The following is a 24,326-nucleotide window of genomic DNA, read 5'->3' on the forward strand; positions in this document are numbered from 1 at the left end:
TTAAACATTATCTGCACACCACTGGCCCCATGTTAGTCTCTCTGCCAAGGCATTTGCTAATCAACTCTGGTATGGCTGACCTTGAAGTTGAAGTTGGCTTAAAGATAACAGGCCACTTGCACTTGGGGCAGGAAAGCATGGAATACGTTGTGTAGATATTCCAAGTTCCTTGCCCCCAACCCTCCACCCTCACCCCTTCCCAGACCTCTCTCTGCCCACGCTCTTCCCCTTGGCTGGGAGACCCCTGACCCCTTCCCCACCTGGGATCTCCTGTGTCACTCTCTGACCTGAAGACTCCTTTGTACCTGGAGGCTCCTGGGAGGAGCAAGGACTGTCTAGCTCAGCATTTACTGCCTCCAGGCGCTGTGCCAGGAACACGAAGTACAGCGGCCACTGTACACCAAAGAGCAGATGTCCTCTTAACACCCCAGGGAAGGACGGGCTTCGTCTTCACTTCCCGGGTGACAGTGCCAAGGCTGGCAGAGGCCGGATCTGAGTCCAGCCCTCAGAACCTCTGCTCCTGGACTTTGTGGTACTAGGTTGACATTGCTTGTCTGTGTGTCTGTTTTCCCAGTGGACTCCAAGCTCTACTGACATCGAGTCTGCAGTGGGTTCCTTACTGGGTTCCAGGAGGCCAGGGACAGCTGGGTCCCTCATCTGGGTTTCACTCACTCTCCTGGAACTCCACCAATGGCAACTGGCATATCTCCATTGGCTGGGTTCCCACCATCATCCTAAGTGGTCAGTTCTGTCTCTGATGGCTTTGTCCACCACCGATGTCTTCCTTTTCTCTCCTTTGAGCTTGGCCTCGTTTTCTGGGGGGGTGGGGATTTGAACTCAGGGCCTCATGCTTGCTAGGCAGGTGCTCTACCACTCAAGTCACACCTCCATCCCTTTTTGCTTTAGGTAGGGCTTTGGACTTTTGTCCATGCCAGCCAGCCACAGACTGCCATTCTCCTCCATCTGCCTCCCTCATGATTGGGATTACAAGCATGAACCATCATACCTGGCTTATTCTTTGAGATAGAATCTCCCAAAATTTTTTCCCAGCTGGCCTCATATCTCGATCCTCCTATCTCTGCCTCCAGAGTAGCTGGGATTACAGACGTGATCCACCATGCCCAGTCAGAGCTTTACCTCTTGAAATTTGCTTCTGTTCCACTTGTGCTTCCAAGAGCTGAGCAATGACACTGAGACACACAAAAGCATCCCATGGGTCCCTTAAGGCTGCAGCTGTCCCTGTTGGACGTCTTGGTTCACCTAGCTGGTTAGCAGTGTTTCCTAGTCCTGTTCCAATGGTGTTCTTAAAAGTCCTCCTATGCAGAGATCAAAGGGCAAGACACTCCACAGCCACCACCTGGAGCCACACCTATTCTAGGACCTGGCTTGGGGTATGTGGGAAGAAGTCCATCCCCATCATGGCTCACTGTGAAGTCCCCAGGGACACGAAACCCTGCCTGGTGTGTCTGTCCTTGCCCACGTTGCTAGGAAGCCGGCTCCTCAAAAGTCCACGAACTTGAACTCCTGAGTTCAAAGCCAAGCAAAGTGAAATACACAGCAGGTTCCCTTCTCTCCCGGAGGCCCCTCCTCTCCCCTGGCACTTCCGGACACCCCAGATCCGATAGGGGAGACATTCCTGCTTGTCTTGGTGCTGACACTGTACTGGGTCACCTTTAGGTAAGTGATTCCCAGGTCTGGCCCTGTGCTCAGCACCCTGGGACTGTGTGTGTGTATGTGTGTGTGTGAGAGAGAGAGAGAGAGAGAGATTAGTAGCTACCACAGGACACCCCAAGTCTGCCCTCCTGAACCCCCTATGTTCACACCAACCCCATCCACCTTCCTGTGGATGCCTCCGGCCCCACCTCCTTGGGGAGTTTGAACTCCAGACTTTCTGTCCGTCTCCAGTTAGGAGGCCAGGGCAGGAACCGGGGGACCTGAAAGAGGCCCGGTGACATGGCAGCCGTGGGCATCAAAAGGAAGAGATGGATTGGAAAACAACCCAGGAAGCCGAGTGGGCGCCCCTCCCCAGCAGAGCGCACCCACCCAGCGCCATGACCACGCTCTTTCCCCAGGGAAGGTGTAGGGCCAGCCTGCTCCACTGGGCTTCTGGACCCCCATTCCTCCCTGAGGAAGAGGGGTTGTCACGGGGTCAGGTGAGGGTACAAGGGAATCAGGTGGACTTGGAGGGTAGCTAAGGGTCAGGTTCAGTGGAGTGATGAGCGGTCGGTTTCCTTTTGTTTTGGTTTTTGTTTTGTTTTGCGGTGCTGGGAATCAAACCCGTGGCCTTAGGCATGCTAGGTAAGCACTCTAGCACTGAGCCACACGCCCAGCTCCTGGATCAAATTTCATTAGTGGGCTTGTGGCAGGGAACTTGTTACTCTTATGTTTGCATTTCAACAAAGGGGCATTTGATTATTCAAGCAGTGATTGTTAATTTTCTTTTTAATCTTTTTTTTTTTTTGGCAGTACTGGGGTTTGAACTCAGGGCCTCACGCTTGCTAGGCAGGTGCTCTGTCACTTGAGCCACTCCTCAAAACATCCACTTTCATCTGTCTTCCAAGCCATGCTTTCTTGTTTTGTTTTGCTTTGTTTCGTTTTTTGTCACGGTACTGGGAATTGAACTCAGGGCTTTGCACTCCCAGCGGTTTTGCAGCGGTTAACTTGAGGTTCAAGTTTGGCCCCAGTATTCTGGGTGGCCTGAGAACCCTCTCTGGACTCGAGTCTTCCAGCCTACGGCTTCGACCCCGGCTAGACCATGAAGATTTGCCTGTGCATGTGTCCTGTGCGCCTTGCTTCGCAGGTCACCAAAAGCTCTCACAGCTGTCATTTCTGTGGACTCCCAACCACGTGGGACCCCGTGAAACAGGTGCCACCCACCCCTGCCATTTCGTTATGGATATGACTGGACTTTAGCAGGTGCAGGACTAGAACATTCTGCCCTCTGTATGGGGTTGTATGTGGATTGGCCTACAGTACAGTTCCCAACCTCACAGGAAGACACATTTGTAAATATCCACTCTGCCCAACCCTGGCAAAAAGTTGGTGAGACCCCATCTCAACCAATGGCTGGACACAGTGACATGAACCTGTTATCCCAGCTACACAGGGAAGCACAAACAGGTCGTGGTGGTCCAGGCCAGCCCAGGCATAAAGCGAGATCCTATCTCAGAAATAACAAACACTAAAAGTGCTGGTGGAGTGGTAGAGCACCTGCCTAGCAAGCTCAAAGTTCTGAGTTTAAATCTCAGTACAGCCAAAAAAAAACTGTACTCACCATCAGACTAACTTTAGCATGCACGGATGGGCTCCAAACTTATTTCTTCCCTGCCTAGTAGCTGCCATTCTACTGAGGGCACAGCTCTTTCTTTCTTCCTGTGACAACAAAAGTTTATCCTTTCGCTGTCCTGGGGGCTGGAGGCTGAGCTCAAGGCTGGGTCTGGAATGGATCCTTCTGAGATCTGAGCAGAAGAGTCTGCAGCAGGACCCTTGTCTCCTGGGTTTACAGCTGGCCCTGCGTTTTCATGTCATCTTCCCTCTGTCTGTGTCTGTCTCCAGGTTCAAATCTCCCTTTGTAAAAGTTGGGAGTGGTGGTGCCCATCTGTAATCCCGGCACTCAGGCGGCTGAGGCAGGAGGATTGCAAATTCGAGGCCAGTCTGAGCTGCATAGTAAAACTCTATGTCAAAGTAACGAAACGAAACAAAAACTCCCCCTTCTCTAAGAAGACGAGTCATGTTGGGTTAGGGCCACTCTGTTACCTTCATGTCCACTTGGTCACCTCTACAAAGACTCGATCTCCAAATTAGGTCCCATCCCAAGGTACACAGACGCCTTTCTGTATGGTGGACTGATGATTTGTGGACTTCGTTTCCCGCTTCGTTCAATCCATCACTATTACCATTATTGGTCAAATTGTCCCCAGATTTGATCAGTGTGAGCTGCTGCAACCTAGCGCCCGTGTCCTCCCTTAACATAGCCCTGTGACTCCGTGAGCGCTTTCTTATTTTTGGGGACACAAATGTCCCAGCCTCTACTTTTCCTGCCTTGGACTGGAGCAGTCATTTCTTAGTGATGACTGTGTGTGTGTGTGTGGCACTGGGATTTGAACTCAGGGCCTCACACTTGCTAGGCAGGTGCTCCACCACTTGAGCCACTCTGCCAGCCCTGGAGCTGTCATTTCTTTGTGGAGAAACGTCCACTAGGAATGACCCGGTGGCAGGGGTCATTATCCCCAGACCCACTCTGCAAACAGAGAGGAAAAACTCAAACAGCTGTGATGTTATTCTGGGCGTGATGGTGCATGCCTGTAATCCCTGCACCAGAGGCAGAATTGTGAGTTCAAGGCCAATGTGGGCAACATAGCAAGATCCTGTCCCCTACCCCCAAAAAAACCCAGAAAAACAAAACAAGAAACAAGAAAAAGGAAGAGAGGAGAAGGGGGATTTTGAGCTATTATTCATCTCTTGTGAAGAATGAATGCCTTCCGTTGCTTTTTTTTTTTCCCTGCACTGGGGTTGAACTCAGGGTCTCCACCCTGAGCCACTCCACTAGCCCCTTCTTGTGATGTGTGTGTGTTTTCAAGATAGGGTCTCGAGAACTAGTTGCCTAGGCTGGCCTTGAACTGTGATCCTCCTGACCTCTGCCTCCTGAGTAGCTGAGATTATGATGCAGTGGGTTTTGATACAAGAAGGGCCAGAGAGAATAAGAGGGCCCCGAGGAAGATCACCAGGGACTCAGAGGACAGAGAAGGGACTCTGGGGACACGGGTCCCCCAAGGACTGTGCCGTGGGATCCCCTGCCAACAGCTTCCTCCTCCACCTGCTCACCAGCAGAGCGAGCCCGTGCCCCGGGGACCAGGAGGAGGGGAAAATCCCCATCCTTCACCTTCCTGCATCATTCTAGATTCCAATCTGATAAACCAGACTGTTGGATGGAAGCCAGGACACAAGGCCAGGTCTCTGACATTGGGTGTGGCCTGTATAAAAGCCAGTAAGGAACAAATATTTGAACATCTCCTTGGCTCCCTCCTTCTGTTTACTTTTTTATTTTTAATTTTTCCTAGTTTTTGTTAATTGAGATAAAATCCACAAATAAAAATCACCATTTGATCCCCTTTAAAGTCGAAGTTAGCCTGGTGCTGGTGCTCATACCTGTAATCCTAGCTATTTGGGAGGCTGAGATCAGGAGGATTCTGGATGGAGGCCGGCTCAGGCAAACAGTTTGTGAGATCCCATCTCGAAAAGTAAACAGAGCAAAATAGACTGGAGGAGTGGCTCAAGCAGTAGAGTGCCTGCTTTACAAGTGCAAAGCCCTGAGTTTGAATCCCAGTCCTCAAATAATAAACAGTAGCTGAGTGATATTCACGATTAGTGAGTATGTCATCTGTCATGGTCTAATTCTAGACAATGGGCTTCACCCCCAAAGTGACACTTGTCCCCAGTTCTGCCCACCGCCCAGGCATTGGCAAACACTAATCCACTTTAACTCTCCGTGGATTTACCTGGCCAGATTGTTTCTCCTCTTCAACTTGATCAAAAGACCAAGAAGCAACTACCCTGGTCATTTCTCACAAATGGAGTTTCACAGCAAACAGCTTTGGTGTCTGAGTTCTGTCACCTACTGTGATGTGCTTTCAAGGTTCGTGGACCAGGGCTCGATTCCTTTTTTATGGCCAAATAGTATTCCATTGCATAGATATACCACAGTGTGTTTACCCATTCATCAGCTGGTACACACTTGGGTTATTTCTGCTTTTTCAGCTGCTGTGAATGGCTATGAATATCAGTGCCCAGTTTTTGTGTGAGCATATGTCTCTGAATCCATTGAATATGCACCTAGAAGTGAATTCTCTGAGTTAGATTATAATTGTGTTTAATATTTTTGAGAAAGTGCTGACGTTTGCCCCATGGCTGCCCCATTTATACTCCCGTCAGTAATGAATGGTGGGTTCCCACTTCCTGCCCAGCACTTCTTTTAAATCATACTAAAAAGCAAACCCCTCCACATCACATGCAATCAACCTCCAACCATTCTCTGGGGGGGGGGGTGTGGTGCTGGGGATTTGAACTCAGGACCCTCACCTGGAGCCACTCCACCAGCTCTTTTTTGTGATGTTCTTTTTTTTTTTTTGAGATATGATCTTGAGAACCATTTTCCCAGGCTGGCTTTGAACTGCAATCCTCCTGAACTCTGCCTTCCGAGCAGCTGGGATTAAAGGCATGACCACCAGTGCCCGGCCTTATCATTTGTTAGATGGTGAGCATTTCACTGCTTCTCCCTCTTCTAATGTGAACAATTCTTTTTTTTTCTGCAGTACTGGGATTTGAACTCAGGGCCTCGCGCTTGCTAGGCAGGCACTGTACCACGTGAGCCACGCCCTCATCCTAACGCGATCAATTCTGCCATCAACACTGGTGTGCACACGTCCGCTTTGGATGCATTTGGATCTATTGTGCCGTGGGAGTGGCTCAAGTCATAGAGCACCTGCCCAGCCAGTGCGAGGCCCTGAGTTCAAATCCCGGTTCCATCAAGAGAGGAAAAAAAATGAACGCGATGACCCAGAAGTGGATTTCTGGATCTAATGGCAATCTATTTTTAGCTTTTGAGGAACCTCCGTGGTGGCTGCACCATTTTGTGTGCAGTTTTTCCACCTCCTCACCAGCAGTGCTGGCAATTTCCTGTTTGTCCCACAGTGACCATCCTGGTGGGTGTGAGATGGCAACTCATGGTGGTTTGGGTTTGAATTTCCCTAATGACTAATGATCTTTTTACATCTTCTTTGGATAAATACATACTCAAATGCCTTACCTATTTTTGATATTTATGTTTTCATGGTATTGGGGGATTTGAACTCAGAGCCTCACACTTGCTAGGTAAACACGCCAATACTTGAGCCACATTCCCAGTTCCTTTTTGCTTCTAGTTTGTTTTTCAGATAAGGTCTTGCACCTTTTTCCCAGGCTGGCTTCGGACCAAGCTCTTCCTATCTCTGCCTCCTGAGAAGCTGGGATTACAGGCGTGCCTCACTACACATGGCCAAAAGTTTTTTTTAAATTGTGATGAATTCCAGCTTATTTGCTTTCATGTGCTTTTGGCGTCATATTTAAGAAAGGTTCTGAATACATCTCTATCCTTCTAAGACTTGTACAGATTTAGCGCTCACCTGTAAGTCTCTGACCCACATTGAGCTGGTGTTGGTGTGTGGTGTGAGGCAGGGAGATTCATCCTCCCTCATTCACTGTCCTAACGCCATTGAAAAGACTGTTCTTTCCCCATTGACTGGTTTTGGAGCCCTCGTTGAAGGTCAGAAAATCATACACGTGTGGGTTTATTTCTGGACTCCTAACTCTTCTTTTCTTTTTTGGGGCAGCACTGGGGTTTGAGCTCAGGGCCTCGTGCTTGCTAGGCAGACACTCTAACACTCCAGCCACTCCGCCAGCCCTGTTTTGTGATGGGTTTTGGGGAGTAGGGTCTCGCAAACTATTTGCCCAGGGTGACTTCAAACCAGAGGAGGAACCGGGGACTGTCATCTTCGACGGACTTACTTTACCTCACTCAGCAACAGGAATCCTCTAAGGGTCACCACAAAACTTGAATTAAATGCAGGATGTCACTATGTCGCCCACGCTGGCCTTGAACTCGCTATGTAGCGTGGCTGGCTTTAGACTCACCTTCCTCTTGCCTCGGCTGTCTGAGTGCTGAGACTTCAGGCGTGCGCCACCATGCTCAGCTAAGTGTGGTAATATTTGAAGGGTTCTGGAGAACCTGACTGTCGATCAGCTGGTAAACAGCTGTCATGATGAAAGCAACAGTGACAAGAATGGTCGCCTTTCTGGCGGCATTTGATTGAAGGAGGACGGGGAGCATGGCACAAATCTTATTTGTCCCCACGTACCTGTGAGGTGGACACAAAGGCATAGCAACGTTCACCGTGGTCACCAAAGACCTAAGCTAAGATGTCCACACTGGCAAGGGTCTCACATCCAGAGGACGGTCCTGTTGGGCACAGTGAGTAGCTGGCCCATCGGATTTAGAGAAGGGGCTCCCACTGGTGCTTCTGGGCTGACTTTTAGAAGCCAATGTTAGGAAACCGGCTTGTGCCTTTTACCCACAACCTGGACTGCAGATGAGGTTGGTGTCTGTTGTCATTTGAATATAAAATGTCCCTGAAAAAGTCTCAAGTATCGAGTTGGGTGCTGGTGCTCCTGCCTGTAATCCCAGCTACTCAGGACACAGAGATCAGGAGAATCATGGTTCAAACCCAGCCCAGGCAAATAGTTTAAGAGACCTTATCTCTAAAAAACCCACCAGAAAAAGAGGGCTGCCTACTTCCCTGCCCTTCTGTCTTCCTGCTCCTCTTCCTTCCCTTTCTCTATCTACCCTCCCTCTCTCTTGCTCTTCTAGAACCTGCTCCACCAACCCTCTTTTAAAGCAGTATTGGGACTTGAACTCAGGGCCTTGTGTTTGCTAGGCAGGTGCTCTACCAATTGAGCCACGCCTCCAGTCCTTTTCTGTTTTAGTTATTTTTCAAGTAGAGTCTGGAGTTTTTGCCTGGGGCTGTCCTTAGATTGTAGCCCTTCTATCTACAGCCTCCTATGTACTTGAGATCACAAGTGTACACCAGCACGCCTGGCACCTTGGTTGAGATGGGGTCTCACTATCTCCTCCTGAGAATCTGGGATTACAGGCATGAGCCACCATTCCCAGCTCAGAGCCCCATTTTGGAAGTCAGGTGAAGTGGCCCTGTAATGGTGTCTGGTCCCTTTCCCTTTGTAACACTTCCATTTTTCCTCCTTGTAATAAAAGAGGTTGGAGGTCCAGGCACCATGGCTCACACCTGCAACCCTAAGTGTCTAGGAGGCAGAGATCAGGAAGATTGCAGTTTGAGGCCAGCCTGGGAAAACAATTAGTGAGACCCCTTCTCAACCAATAAAGAGCTGGATTTAGGGGCTGGAATGTAGCTCAGTGGCACTTGCCTAGCATGCACAGGCCGTGGGTTCAATCCTCCGCAACAATAAAGAAAACACCCACACACACAAAGCTGGGCTTGGCGGCATGCCCGTCACCTGTTACTTGGGAAGTATAAATAAGAGGATTGAGATCCAGGCTGGCCAGAGCATAAACGCGAGGCCCTATCTAAAAAATAATCAATGCAAAAAGGGCTGAGGGCCCCTAGGCTGAGGCCTAATAAGTGCAAAGCTCTGAGTTCAAATCCTAGTACCACCAAAAAAATAAATTAAAAAAAAGCCTTCACTGCTTCCTTAGAGAGAGCATGAAGATCGGGTGTTGTTTTTAATAGGTCTTGGGAAATCCCTTTCCGGGTGTCACTAGTATGGGTGCAGCACCGCACCCCAAACCTTCCTTCCTTGTGACCTCTGCCAGCCCCCTCTCGATGCACCACTGGGGCAGCGACAGTCCCTCCTGCTCACTGCCAGGCCACGCTTCTTTGCCCCTCATGGTTTCTTCTCCTTTCCCTCTTTGTCATAAAACCCAGACAGACAATGGGCTGTCCGTTCTGAGTTGTCAAGGGGCAGCTATAAAAAGCCTCTTTGAGTAGTAAGAAATTTCCTGTGACTTCTCTCATTTCATCCTCCCCAGTCACTGTGCCTGGTGAGGATTGTCACTGCCGGTTGATAAGGCTATGAGGCAAAGAGGGGACAGGTGAGGAGCTAGGGAAGCACTCAGTGGGTATTTCTCACTCTATAAGGAAGGGCAATGAAGGATGGGTGTGGTGGCTCATGTCTGTAATCCCAGCTACTCAGGAGGCAAAGGTAGGAGAATTGAGGTCCAAATGCAGCCTGGGCAAAAGTGAGAGCCCCTGTCTGAAAACACAAACCAAAAACAAAGAACTGGGGGTGTGGCTCAAGTGGCAGAGCCTTTGCCTTCCAAATGTGAGGCCCTGAGCTCAAATCCCAGTACCAGAAACAAAAAGGCAATGATACCAGGTGTTACTGACTTCAGCATCTTCAGTTCTGTCTCCTTTGGGGATCCAATGCCTCCCCACACTGCTGTGTACACACTGGCCCCAGTCATGCTGGGCAGAAACCTCGTAGGTGTCATTGGTCCAGCAGAAATTATCTCAGAGTTGATCCAACCTATATTAATTCTGCAAACACTGGCCATGGGACAGAGGGTCTACTTGGGACTTGGTGGGTGCAGAAACGAGACACTGATTTTTTTTGAGGCAGGGTCTTACTATGTAGCCTAGGCTGTCCTCAAATTCACACACCTCCTGCCTCAGTCTCCTGAGTGCTGGGATGATAAGCGGGAACCACCATGTTCAGCTAAGGCATTGATCTCAGTTCAAGTGGGAGATGTAGATACAAATGGCCGTCATCCAGGGATGCTTTTCCCAGAACCCAAAGACAACCCAGAATTCCCCTTTCTTGGAACCTGCAGGTTAAGTGATTCCACATTCTGGGACCTCAGCTACTGTCTGTCGGGGATCCAAGACACCCAGACAGATCTCACAGGCACCAACACGGGAAGGGATCGAGGGGATCCTTCATCCTTTATGCACACACTTGGTCACATATTTCTCATTTGAAGCTGCTGGGACTGGGCACATGGCACACACCTAATAAGAGTTTGGTGAGTGGGTTGGGGGCATGGCCCAATTGGTAGAGAGCCTGCTTGCAAGTACAAGGCCCTGCGTTCAAACCCCAGTACCAAAAAGAAAAGAGCGAGGTGGTTCATGCCTGTAATCCCAGCATTCAGGAAGCTGAGGCTAGTCTAGGCTACATAGTGAGACCCTGGCTCGATAAAATTTTGGTGGATGGATGGATGGATGGATTGATGGATAGATGAATGGATGGGTAGATAGACGGATGGGTCTATGTATGGATGGATGGATGAGTGAATAGATGCATGAATGGATGGGTGGATAGATGGATGGGTGGATGGATGGGTGGATGGATGAGTGGATAGGTGGGTGGATGCATGGATGGATGGATGCATGGATGGATGGATGGATGGATAGATGAATGCAAGGAAGGCAATAGGGATGACTACCCATTGCCAGCTGAATAAACTGAGGCTAGAGTGGAAAGTGACTTACCCAGGATTCCATAGGGAGCAAACAGCAGAGCCAGGATCCCCATCGGCCTCTGTCTATGCACCCACAGCATTTGCACTTGGCCTGGGCAGTGCAATGGCCCCTCCCCCAGCTCTTTCATGGGGTGCCCCAAGTAATCCCTGACTCAGCTGGACAATAGCAGGCAACAACTTCCCTATTCTGGACCGCAGAGGCCAAGATTTCAAGGAAGTGTGGATGGTGGCAGGGAGGGGTGAATCAGCACGGTTCTCTTTAGCTGCCCCTATAAAGGGTAGGGGGAGCAAGCTGGGGTGCTCTGCAGGAACCATCTCAATACCCCAGATTCTTTTCCCAGCGCCCCGGCTTTGTGCTCTGAGCTGCAGCCTCTGCTCTGCAGAACATGGCAGGTCCCAGGATGATTGTACTTGGCCTCCTTCTCCTGGCCTTCTGTGCACACTGCATCAGCCCCACAGGTGAGACTTCCATCCCCAGCCCGGAGCCCTCCACAGGACACAGTTCCACGGGAATGGCTGAGTTGGCACAGTTGGGGGAGGAGGATGGACCAGCCTGGGGCTGGGGGAGTGGTGAGAGGGGGTGACCAGTGAATGGACTGGGGGTGTTCGGAGCAGAGAATGGGTCTGCGTCTGAGGTCAAGCCAATGTCAGGCTGGGATAAGGCACAGTTCTTCTCTCCATCCCCGTTCAGGCTCTGTGATCATCCCCTCTTCTTGCTGTATGTCATTTACTTCCAAGAAAATTCAGGAGAACCGAGTGGTAAGCTACCAGGTGGCTAACAGGAGCGTCTGCCCCAAGGCAGGGGTGATGTAAGTACTTCCCCAGGGAACAATCAACCTCCAAAGTCCATGTGGAGTCAAGTCAGTGCTATGCACCCTGTGGAAGTCTCGGCTTTCTCACCCATAAAGCTAGAGGGAGAATTAGACTCACCAGTCATCTAGGAAGTGTCAAATATTTATCAAGGACATAGCATATCATCTTAACTAATCTTAACAGTTCTATAGGGGAAGACTGGGCATGGTGGCTCACACCTATAATCCCAGCATGCTGAAGACTGAGACAGGGGAATTGTGAGTTCGAGGCCAGCCTGGGCTACATAGTGAGAGCCTGTTTCAAAACAAGACAAAGCACCAATTCTGTGGGAGAGATACGATTTTTGTTCCCTTTTTTATGAAGGGCAGCTGTGGCTCAGAAAGGTGACTTGCTCAAAGTCACACAATTAGCCAGACATCTGGACTCCAAATAACTTCACAGATGCCTCTCACCAGGGTAACAGGTGTGAACTCACATTGTCAACAGTGGTCTGCGGTGGAGATGTGCTAGTATTTATTATGACTTTTCCCCAACTGACACCAGACTTAGACTCGTGGCCTGGCACCCAGATGCCCCAGACCCTTACTACTCACAGCTCTCTGCCTTTTACTTTGAAGGAGGTGTTTGTCTCTTATTTACTGAGGCAGGATCTCACTTGTAGCCCAGGCTAGCCTGGCTCTCATGACCCTCCTGCTTTACCCTCCTAAGTGCTGGGATTACTGGCGTGCGCCATCATGCTGGTTTGGTGTGTGGTGGTCATTGCATCTTCTAGTCTTCTCTGTGCACAGCGATTGTGTCCCTTCCCTCAGATCCAGCAGTCCTGGGCCTCTTCTGTCTGCCAGGGAGATCCCCGAAGGATCCCACATCCCTCCAGCCCACCCTTCTTCCCCAAATGCTATAAACCAGGACACACCAAGAGATGACATCGTGGCAGGAACTTGTGAGGGCCAGGTCAAGCAGTTGGTCCTCCTGAGCTCCACAGCCACCTCCCCACAAAGTGAGCGGCCCAGGGTCTTGCCAGACCTCAGGTGAAAACACTGTTCTCTCTCTCACAGTTTCACCACCAAGAAGGGCCTTAAGTTCTGTGGTGACCCCAAGCAGGCATGGGTCCAGAAGTACATAAGGAACCTAGATGCCAAGCGGAAGCGGTCTTCCTCAGGCCCCAGGCCAGTGGGCGTGAAGGGCGTCATCCAGAGACACTGTGGCAACAACACCGCGTTCTAACCAACACCTGCCTCCATCCTGGAACTTGGACATGGCCTTGGTCTTTCACCAGGCGGCCTAGGGCCTGGGAAAGCCAGCCTGGGTAGAATCAGAGCTAATTTTCCTCTTCTTAGCATTGCTCTCAGGGAATGTGTCTATCCTATTAAAAACCCAGTCTGGGGGCCGGGCATCAGCTCCCAGCATTCTGGACCTCCCTGAGTTGGGTGAGAGGCTCCAAAGGAGAGCAGTGGCAGCCCTGTGGCCTATTCCCCCTGACCTGGAGCTGGCCTGTCTGTGACTGGCAAGTCTGTCAGAGCCCTGGTGTCCCTTGCTTGCCTCTGACTTTGAAGCGCCCTCTAAGGCTTGCTATCTGTCCATCTGGGGATGTTGTATGTCAGCAGTGGCTCAAAATGTCCCAACTTCCAGCACTTTGAATAAAGAAAAAACAAGAAAAAGTGAACGGCTCCTTTTCACTACCCGATCCTGGTCCTCCTTCTAAAATCTCTGGGAACAAATTGGCTTTTGTAAAAGAAAGGACGTGAAGCCAGGTGAGGTGTTTCATGCCTATAATCCCAGCACTCAGGAGGCTGAGGCAGGAGGATTAAGAGTTTGAGACCAACCTGGGCTACATAGTGAGAACCTATCTCAAAATGAAGAAGAAAGAAAGGAAAGAAGGAGGGAGGGAAGGAAGGAAAGGAGGAAAAGAAGGAAGGGAGGGAGGGAGGGAGGGAAAAAAGGAAAGAAAAAGACACAGAGGACCAAGTTGAGGGGTCAGCCTGGGTAGTTTAATCCCTTTGTAAAAATATGTCCTGCTTGGTGACATGGCTTGCTCCTTGCTTCTTTGGGGACAAAGTCTTGCTCTGCCTTTAATACTGGGCTTTCCCCACATTTGGGTGAAGGGGAGATAGGGTGGGAGCAGGGGAGGAGGGTTTTTTTAATTATTCATGAGGCACAGTGACACTTCTTGTCATTAGTGTAAAATCACAAGTTAAGTAAAAAGTGATTTCTCCTTTGAAAGAGTCTTGTCTGTCATCTCTCTTGGGAGCAGAGTTGGGTGGGAACAGTGGAGACGCCCTCCAGTCTCCTGAGTCCCTATCCAAGCCCAGGAGCAGGGGACAGCAGGGGAGCCCAGGGCATCTCACTCCTGGCCCTTGGGCGTCCGGATATCAGGGCTGAAGGTGTGGCTCAGTGGGAGAGCGCTTGCCCAGCATGTGCCAGGCCCTGGGTTCAATCCCAGCACCACCAAAATAAATTAAAGGAACATTTCTTGCACCAATTAAATACTTTTTTGAGCAAAGCAATGCGAAATGATTTGCAAACCAGAGGAGATTTTGAGATTAAACTTAATTGTCTATGGTTAATCAAGCAACCAGCTTAGCAAGTTTACTGTTTTTGGCTTAATTAGTTAGCTGGCTACAGGGCCTCCTGCCACCAACCAATCAGTTGCCAGGACTAAGCGCTACATTGGTTTGATCTGCTGGGCCCAGCACAGGTGCCCAGGTCAAATCTAGCACCCCCCACAAAATTTTATTCAACTCTGACTGTATATCCCTCATCCGAAATGCTTGTTTTAGAGCTTGGAGTTTATCTGATTTTTGAATATTTGCACAGACTTTACCTGCTCAAGCTTTTATAATCTGAAATCCCATATCTCAGAGTATTTCATATTTTTTGGTGGGGCAGGGGTTTACACTCATGCTTGCAAAGCAGGCACTCACCACTTAAGCCACACCTCCAGTCCATAGGTCTCCTGAACTATTTGCCCAAGCTGGCCTTGAACCCTGATCCTCCCAATTTCAGCCTCCCAAGTAGCTGGGATTATAGGAGTAAGCTACTGGCACTTGGATGCATATTCTGTGCTAGGCAGGAGCTCTACCACTTGGGCCACTCTCCCAGCCCTTTTATGTGGTGGGTATTTTCAAGATGGGGTCTCTTGAACTACTTGCCTTGCCTGACTTCGAACCTATTTCTCAGGAAATCGCAAGGGTTTTAGGAACTCTGTGTCAGAAACTGGGGTCAGAGACCAAGTGCATACATCTTATCATGTATGTACACCCTGAAATAAGCCACTTAAGCTCTCTGAACCTGTTTTCCTTTCCTGTAAAGTGGGATAATAAGACCTTTCAGTTTTAGCATTTAGCCTGACACAGACCTTGCAAAAAAAAAAAAAAAAAGAATGCAAATACTGTATTTGGGAGGTACAGGGAGTAACAGCAGCTTGGGGAGGAGGGTTCAAAACTGGAGTCGGGCATGGTGGTTCATGCCTGTAATCCCAGCACTCGGGAGGCTGAGGTAGGAGGATCAAGAGTTCAAAGCCAGCCTGGGCTACACAGGAAGAGCCTGTCTCAAAAGCAAACCTCAGCTTCCTCTTTGTGCCACTGTGAAGCCCTGTCCCCTGTGGGCTGTGAGCCTCTGCCAAATGCAGGCTATGCTCCCTGTCTCCTTGATCTAGTAAATCCTGAATGCAGAGTGTGGCTGTTCCCGTTTATGTGGCCTTTATTCATCTCCATGGAGAAGCTGGTGAGTGTGGTGCAGCTGCAGCCACGGGGATAAAGGAACTGAAGCAGGTGGTGGAGACCAGGGTAGAGAGAGGATGTCCTCTGAGCCAAAGTCTTTGGAGAATGGCCTGGAAGTCTCTGTTCAAATACTGACCGCATATACCCAATGGCCCAATGACTCCACTTCCCAGAATGCACCCTACACGGAGGGAGGGAGGTGTGCAGGCGGCCATATTTGCAGCTGCGCCATCTGTCATTATAAAAAAAAAATTGATGACAGCCTAGTTAATCCATTTGCAGGGGACATAATCAAGATATTTATACCTATAATTCTTACCCCGTTATGTAGCCCGGGCTGACCTCATGCTTGTGATCCTCCTGCTTCTGCTGGGATTAAAGGTGTGCACCACCATGCCTGGCCGTTATTTTTCATTTCTTCGATTTTCTTTTGTGGAGATGAGGTTTTGCTATGTTGCCCAAGTTGGTCTCAAACTTCTGGTTCCTGCCTCAGCTTCCCAAGCAACTGGGACTATAGGTGCATGCCACCACACCTGGCTTCAAGCAAGATATGTAGTTTTTTCTTTTCTTCTTTGGTGGTACTGGGGCTTGAACTCAGGACCTGTGCTTGCTAGGAAGTTGTTCTATCACTTGGGCCATGCCTCAGCCTTTTTTGCTTACACCTGTAATCCCAGCAATTGGGAGGCTGAGGCAGGAGGATCGAGAGTCCCAGGCCAGCCTGGGCTCCACAGCTAAGTTTAAGGCCAGCCTGGGCTACACGGTGAGATCCCGTCTCCAAACAAACAAACAAACAACAACAAAAAAATGAAATGAAAAAAGCTTGTGGTAGGGGGGACTGGGGAAAGGGTGGGGGTGGCTCATGTGTAGAGCACTTGCCTAGCACATTTGAGGTCCTGGCTTCCATACTCAGCTGGGAAGTGACGGGTTAAGCATCTGATCATAGAATCCTTAGCTGGGAGCACTAGCTCACACTATAACCCCAGCTACTCAGGAGGCAGAGATCAGGAGAATCACAGTTCAAAGCCAGCCCTGGCAAACAGTTCATGAAACCCTATCTCAAAAAATCCCTTCACAAAAAAAGGGCTGGTGGAGTGGCTCAAGGTGAAGGACGTGAGTGCAAACCCCAGAACCACACACACAAAAAATAGATTGCCCAAGTGGTAATGGAGGTCCCTGCCCAGTTTCCCCCAGCCCATCAGGCCTTTGGGGAGGCAGCCTGTCTTTCTCTTTCCCAATCCCTGTCTTGGGCAAGCATACAGCTGGAAGAAGTTTCCGAAGAAGTCTTGCTTGGCTGAGTTGCTATTGGGGTGGCTAAAGTTCCATCTTGGCTCTACTTCTAGACCCTTGCACAACTACTGAGTGCAAAGAATTCCAGGAACTTATTTTTGCAGGTGGAATCTATTTGTCCAAAGGATAATTGTCCAAATTACAGGCCTGACTGTTCTTCCTAAGAAATCTGTTCTCCAGGTCCTTCTGCGGTGTGGCTCAGCCTGGGACCTGGCAGGACTTAAAGGGAATGGTTCTGATACAATTTAGGTGAGTGGCCTTTCCCCAAAGGCCCATGTGTTAAAGGTTTGGTCTTTTGGGAAATGGCAGAAAACTTCAAAGTCCAGCCTGGCGAGAGGTCTTTAGGTCATGGGGTGGGGGGTTGTTAAAGAGGATTGTGGGACTCCAGCCTCCAGCCATTCCTCTTCCTCGCTTTTGCTTCCTGGTCATGAAGTGAGTGGGTTTTTTAAATTTTGTTTTGCTTTTGTTTGGTGGGACTGGGATTTGAACTCAGGGCTCCAAGTTTGCAAAACGGGTATTCTACTGCTTGAGCCACACCTCCAGTCTATTTTGCTCTGGTTATTTTGGAGATGGAGGGGTCTCACAAATGACTTGGACCAGCTGGATTTGAATTTTGATCTTCCCAATCTTAGCCTCCCAAGTAGCTGGGATTACAGGTGTGAGCTACCACACCTAACCTTGTGGGTACCATTCTGTCTGTAGGGGGAGGTATAGGACTCTGAGACTCCCAGAGATGGGATAAGAAGACAGACCTGGCTTTGCTACTTATGAGCTATGTGACTGTGACCTTGCACAAAGCACTTCTCCCTCTGGACCTCAGCTGTCTTGGCTGTCAAAGAGAAATGATAGTAACGCCTCCCTGGCAGGGTGTGCTGTGACTCTCTCTCTCTCTCTCTCTCTCTCTCTCCTTTTTAGGTATCAGAGCTTGAACCCAGGTCTTCACACACACTAAGCAAACTCCTTGCCACTAAAGTCACCCCCCCCTCCTTTTAGTTTTGAGGCAGGGTCTCACTAACTTTGCCCTGTCTGGCCTCCCAACTCACAATCCTCCTGCCTCCACTTTCCGAGTAACACATACCACCACACCCAGTTCAAATGTTTTGTTTTTTTTTCTCACCCGGAAACTATATATTTCTTCTCTTGATTCCACTCTGTTTCTGTTGGACCCAAACCAGAACACTTCCTGCTCCCAGGGGAGCTGCCCAGTCCTGGAGATCCCCTCCTACCACACTGTGCCTCTTTGTCCTCCCGCCAGTTCCTCCATGTTTAGGTCTCACTGGATAGCAGGTGGGACATTTGTTTCTGACCCTGGATGTACCCCAGTACCTCATAAGAGCTCAACACACATTTGTGAAAGAAACTGCAAGCACTGTGCTGAGGGTGACAGAGGTCACAAGGAGCCTTCATGCTGGTCTTTTTACAACATCCAGGGAACCTTCTAAATGACATCTAATTCACACTGCCCTGCTAAAACTCCATATTGCCTCCCTGCTGCTGCAGACTAAGGGAAAAAATGCTTGACCCCCCTCCCCAGGGGAGCAGAGGTAGAGGGGGAGCCACCACAAAGGTCAGGAGGTGTCGGCCTGAGGGGCCCACACTTGCACACTCCCTGCCAAAACTCAGCACTTCCATTTGTGTTAGTAGCTTAGTGTTCTTTTTTTGGAGGGAAGGCAGTACTGGGGATCGAACTCAGGGCCTCACTAGGCAAGCTTTTACTACTTGAGCTATAGATCCAGCCTGTTTTGCTCTTAGTTTGGTTTTCAGGTAAGGTCTCATGCTTTTCCCCTGGATGGCCCTGGACTGTGATTCTCTTACCTCTGCCTCCTGAGTAGCTGATAGCACAGACGTGCAACACCACGCTCTGTCCCCAGATGTGCACCGCCATGCTCTGTCCCCTTCTTTGTTTGTCTTTTCCTTCCTTCCTTCCTTCCTTCTTTCCTTCCTTCCTTCCTTCCTTCCTTCCTTCTTTCCTTCCTTCCTTCCCTCCCTCAACTCCTTCCATCCTCCCTCCCTTCCCTTCCTTCCTTTCCTCTCTCCCTCTCTCTTTCCTCTCTCCCTTTCCTCTCTCCCTTCCCTTGATCTTCAAGGCTAAGATCAAGGTCACAATTGTTGAAGGAAGACTATTCTGACCATAGCCTATTTCAGATTCCACCACTATACAGTCTGCGTGACTCCATCAAACACATGCCCCAGTCGGGCATGGTGGTGCACACCTATAATCCCAGCTGTTCAGGAGGTGGAGATAGGAGGATCATGGTTTGAGGGACACCTGGACAAAAGTTAGCAAGGTCCTCTCCCGAAAACAAGCCAGACATAGTGGTACATGCCTGTGGTCTCAGCTACTCGGGAGGCAGAGGTAGGAGGATCGCAATCCAAGGTCAGCCCAGGGAAATTTAGCTCAAGGCTCTAACTAAAAAAGTTGGAGGGCTGGGGGAGGGGCTCAAGTGGTAGAGCATTTGCCTAGCATATGTGAGGTCCTGAGTTCAAACCCCAATACAAAAAAAAAGCACCTGTCCTAGGTGTAATTAATACTTTATTGAGTAATTATTTTCTACTTGCGGTCTGTGTCTTCTACTTAAAAATAAACACTTTCAAAAAAGCAGGGACCATACTGTCTTGGCTACCTCTGGGTCTCACCATCTAGCATGGTACAAAGAGCACAAAAAGATGGTGATAGGATGACGAGGAATGAATGACAACACCTGTCCGGGGAGCCACACTTCTGGGTGTATCTGTGGAGTCTGTCAGAGATGATTGACATGTAGGTCAGCCAACCGAGGAGGAGGACCCGCCCTGAATGTGGGTGATATCGTCCAATAGGCTGAGGGCCCAGATGAACCAAAAGCTACCCATGCGTGCAAACTGAGTTCCGAGTGAGCGTGTCTCTGGCGGAGGACCTCAGGCTTCAGCCTTCAGGGTGACCTCACACCGGTGACTCTCCAGGACCTTCGAGGCCTTCAGCCTCGGCCTGGGGGTGCACCACTGGTGCCCCTCATTCTGAGACTTCCAGTTTCTTGAACTGAGCTTTAATAATAAGGCTGGGGGCGTGGCTTCTGCCTGCTCATTTGCATGCCTTATGGCATCCTTTATCCTAGGGATGGGAGTGTGGCTCAGTGGTAGAACACTTGCCTCGCATGCATAAGGCTCCTGGGTTCTAGCCAGCACCACACACACGCACGCACACATCCTTGTAATATACCAGTTCATCTGAGCAAAGTGTCCTGAATTCGTCATGCCATTAAACTGAATGATCAAACTGAGCAGCAGGTCAGAGGACACAGTTTTGGAGCCAAAACCCTGGGCTGACATCTAAATTAAGGACCGTCTTATGGGTTGAACCCTTAACCTATAGAGTATGGGCCAATTCCAGGTAGTGTCAGAATTGAATGAAATTGGAGGACACCCAGTTGGTGTCCCTAGGTTCTCTGACTCTGACATTATTGGCGTCATGCAGGTCTACCCAGCCTTCCATTTGTAAGCCAATCTGGTAAATCCCCTTATAAGGATGTAAGCGTTCTGTTGGTTCTGCCCTCTAGAGAAACCTGATTATGACACCGTGCACTCAGAAGGGGGCCTTTTGCCCCCAGCAGGATGTTCTGTGGCAGTACAAGGGTCTATTGGAGATGACACCTGCCTTCCATTCTCACTCTGCACCTCCATCCACATGTATCTCAGGGCTCTGTCTCAGCCAATTCCAGGCAGCCTCAGTGCCCTCACCCAATGGCGAATGGCCCAGCTTACTTCTCATTTGCATAACTCCGTGTCCCTACGCAATGGGCTCAGGCCGTTATTGCCCACAGGGCTGACTGATTTGTCAGGGAGGAAATGGGCTTGTGTTGTTGCACCTGGGAGATTGCAGACATGGTGGCGGCTCCATCGTGGCCGCCCCTTCCCTCCTGTGATCATCTCATAAATAAACTATTTGCATCCAAGTTCTTGACTCAGTATTGTGACGGGGTTGGCCCTAGACACAAAGGAGGAGGAGACAATCTTGCTCCCTGGGGGTGAGTGGAGTTTTCTGCCTGGGCTGCCCCAGACCACGGCTCATTCACAGATGTGTGTTTCCTCACACCTCTGAAGGCTGGAAGTTCACGATCAAGGTGTCAGCAGAACTGGCTTCTGCTGAGGCCTCTCTCTGTTGCTCACAGGCAGCCACCTTCCCACTGTGTCCTTATGCGGCCTTTCCTCTGTGCCCACATGTTCTCAGTGCCTCCTCCTTTTTTTGCAGTACTGGGATTTGAACTCAGGACTTCACACTTGCTAGGCACTTGCTCTACCACTTGAGCCACTCTGTCAGCTCTTCCTCTTTCTATGAACCAGTCTTACTGGATCAGACTTATGACACCCTTATAACCTTACTTTAATCTTACCTAACTCTTTAAAGGTCTTATCTCCATGAAGCCACATTGAGGGTTGCATGTGAATTTGGGGGTGAACTGGGGAGATGTAAGACCAGTTGGTCAGTGCAAGCCCAGTGTCCATGACAACAGAAAAACAGTTGGCTTGATTCTAGAAGGGGGTCGACAGCAGCAGGAAGTCTCATGGCAGTCCAGACCTTGAAACCATATGGGTGGCAGGCCCTGGGGACATCCACACGTATGCAGCTGGATCCCAGCCAGCAACGAGGGGAGTGAGGACAAGGGTGTCAGCCCTAGGGTCTGGGGCTGTTGGGAACAGAGCAGGACCCAGGTGGGGGGCTGACATCAGGGAGGTAAACAAGACTGGATGTGTAGCCTACTGGATGTGCTTGCCCAGCAGGGACAAGGGCCTGGGTTCCATGCCCAGCACCAAAACATGCAAGCAAACAAACTAAAAAAGCCAAGCTGAAGGTCATGGCCAAGGGGACACAATGTGAAACCGGATTTTCGAGGCCCAAACTCCTGAGACTCCATATGCCAGGTCTGCCACCTGCCCCTAAACGCCAAATAACGAGGCCTGGTGGAGGCAGGGAAAGGAGGTTTAGGACACGGCTCGGGACATCCATGGGAAGAGGCAGGGTTACACTCAGCCCATCTTCAGCCATCTTCGGGGTACAGACATGAGCTGTAGGTTTAAGCAGACAAAGAACTGGGGGCAGGGGACAAAACAGTCCCGGTCACAGGTGTAGTTGTGACGCCACCCATAAGAGAAGACAAAGGCCATTGGTGGGCTGGGGGTCCCTGCAGTGTGTCTGCACTAGGTTGAATAATGTCTTCCCAAACTCATCCAGAACCTTCTAATATGACCTTTATGGAAGAGAATTGGCAGCACAGCAGGTTCGTTCACACCAGAGTTTGTTGAAGCATGAGTAGGACATCATGCCATGATGTCTGTGTTTTTCAGTTCCACCACAATCCTTATTTTTTTTTTTTTTTGACAATACTGGAGTTTGAATTCAGGGCCTCACGCTTGCTGGGCAGGCATGCTACCTCTTGAGCCACTCCACCAGTCCTTTTTTCTTTAGTTTGTTTTTCAGATAGGGTCTCGAGAAGTATCTGCCCAAGCTGTCTTTGAACCGTGGTCCTCCTGATCTCTGCCTCCTGAGTAGCTGGGATTATAGGCGTGAGCCTCTGGTGCCTGGCTACACACATGTCTTTTGGTGGACAGATTTTGGATGGGCTTCTGGATTACAGAGTACACATGTGATCATCTTATGAAATGCAGTCATGCTGTACTCATGATTGTTGATCAGTGATGGCCATATCTGTGTTGGCTCCATGTGATTATCATCCAGTGACATTGTGACCATCTGAGTTTAAGACCACTCTGAGGACTGGCAGAGTGGCTCACGTGGCAGAGCGCTTGCCTACCAAGTCCAAGTCCCTGAGTTCAAACCCCAGTCCACCCAAAACAAAACAAAACAAAAACCCCACTGAATATTTTCACAACATAAAATTAAGCAGTGAGGTATTTCTCAGACTTTATCTCGTTCATCAACGCACAAACACAATCCCAGTTACCACGGGCTCCCTGGGAGTCATATCCTAATTATAACTCATATTTCCTGTCTTTTTTTCATTGTGTACATGCTGGCAAGTACTAGCGCAAGGTGGTTCCAGTTTGCTTTTCTCAAATGACTAACGCTACAAAGGTGGATTTTAACTCGTCACGTGGGTGTCGTCTTTCAAGAAGTGTTTGAGTCCCCACTGTTTTTCTATTATGCTGTTTTATTTCCTATTGATTTATAAGGTGTGGGACTCTAATCCTGTTACAGATGAATGTCATATTTATTTCCGAGGGCCTCCACAGGGTGGGCAGTGTGACTCAGCAGAAATTCATTCTCTCCCGGTTCTGGAAGCCTGAGTACAACATCGAGGTGACAGCAGGGCTGCGCCCCCTCTGCAGGTGACACAGAACATCCTTCCTTGCCTCTTCCTGGCTTCCGGTGCCCTCTAGAAATCTAGCTTGACATCCCAAGGTTGGAAAACATCTTTAACTCCAGTCTCTGTTTCTGACTTCCTTTGTCTCTGCACATGACCATCTTATAGGGACACCAGCCATTGGATATAGAGCCCTCCCTAATCCAGTATGACCTCCTTCTTAACAATTAAGACCCTATGCTGGGCACCGTGGCTCCCACCTGTAATCCCAGCTACTCAGGAGGCAGAGATCAGGAGGATCATGGTTCGAAGCCAGCCTGGGCAAATAGTTCCTGAGACCCTATCTTGAAAAAAAAAAAAAAAACCCAGTACAAAACAGGGCTGATGGAGTGGCTCAAGTGACAGAGCACCTGCCTAGCAAGCACGAAGCCCTGAGTTCAAGCCCCAGTACTGCCAAAAAAAAAAAAAGACCCTATTTCCAAATAAAATCACAGTCTTCGGTTCTGGGTGGATGTGAATGTGGTGGTGAAGGGTATTATTCAGTCCAGTACAGAGGTGTTGAAATTGTTTTCTTCCAAGGACTGGGGTTGTGGCTCAATGGTGGAGTGTTTGCCTAGCATTGGTGAGGTGTGGGCACTGTGTGGGAAGAGGCAAAGAAAGGCCTTCAGTCCATCTGAGGGGCACACATATTTGCTTTAGATTGAAATAGAAGAAGAACTGGGGGACAAGGGAGACAGGTATACATAATAAACAGTCCCAGGCACAGGTGTGTCCCAGGTCGGTTGCTCAGGTTGCTCACGGACTCAGGATTGGCCAGGCAGGACCACCTTACAATGAGCCGTGGTCTGTCCTCCAAGGCTCTGCTGTTCCTTTCCTTGGGGGCAGCTTTGATTGTGAAGATGTCATCGGGCCAGTCCTGTCCTTCCTGGAACCCCAGGTGATTGCAGGGGAGACAGACTCAGGGAAGGAGCATATAAAATACAGACAGAGATGCCACAACGCTGGCTGCCTTCAGGGAGGGAGTGCTTCAGTAAAAGCAGCATTTAAGGGCCTGTCACACTCTGCTGAGGACACACCGTGTCGCTCTCACACTGCAGCTGTTTATTGTAACAGAAACTGATGCGTCCACAGTTTCTGGTCACAGAGCCCTCCAGCCCGCCCACA

The 24,326-nt window shown here is 49.7% G+C and overlaps 1 protein-coding gene across 3 annotated transcripts; it reads left to right on the plus strand.

The window, feature by feature from the left end:
• Nucleotides 1-592: 592 nt before the first annotated feature.
• Ccl24 (C-C motif chemokine ligand 24) lies at nt 593-13,515 on the plus strand. 3 transcript variants are annotated; one of them, XM_074075703.1, is made up of 4 exons: nt 593-741; nt 11,386-11,503; nt 11,736-11,853; nt 12,913-13,515. In XM_074075703.1, exons 2-4 carry the CDS (start codon nt 11,431-11,433, stop codon nt 13,079-13,081), a joined length of 360 nt encoding a protein of 119 aa, XP_073931804.1. In that variant the 5' UTR covers nt 593-741; nt 11,386-11,430; the 3' UTR covers nt 13,082-13,515. The 3 variants fall into 3 exon arrangements, with proteins under 3 accessions (XP_073931804.1, XP_020017452.1, XP_073931805.1); XM_020161863.2 differs by lacking the exon at nt 593-741 and adding an exon at nt 1,393-1,677; XM_074075704.1 differs by lacking the exon at nt 593-741 and adding an exon at nt 10,400-10,588.
• Nucleotides 13,516-24,326: the final 10,811 nt, after the last annotated feature.

Source organism: Castor canadensis, chromosome 6 (genome assembly GCF_047511655.1).
Source record: "Castor canadensis chromosome 6, mCasCan1.hap1v2, whole genome shotgun sequence".
NCBI lineage: Eukaryota > Metazoa > Chordata > Mammalia > Rodentia > Castoridae > Castor > Castor canadensis.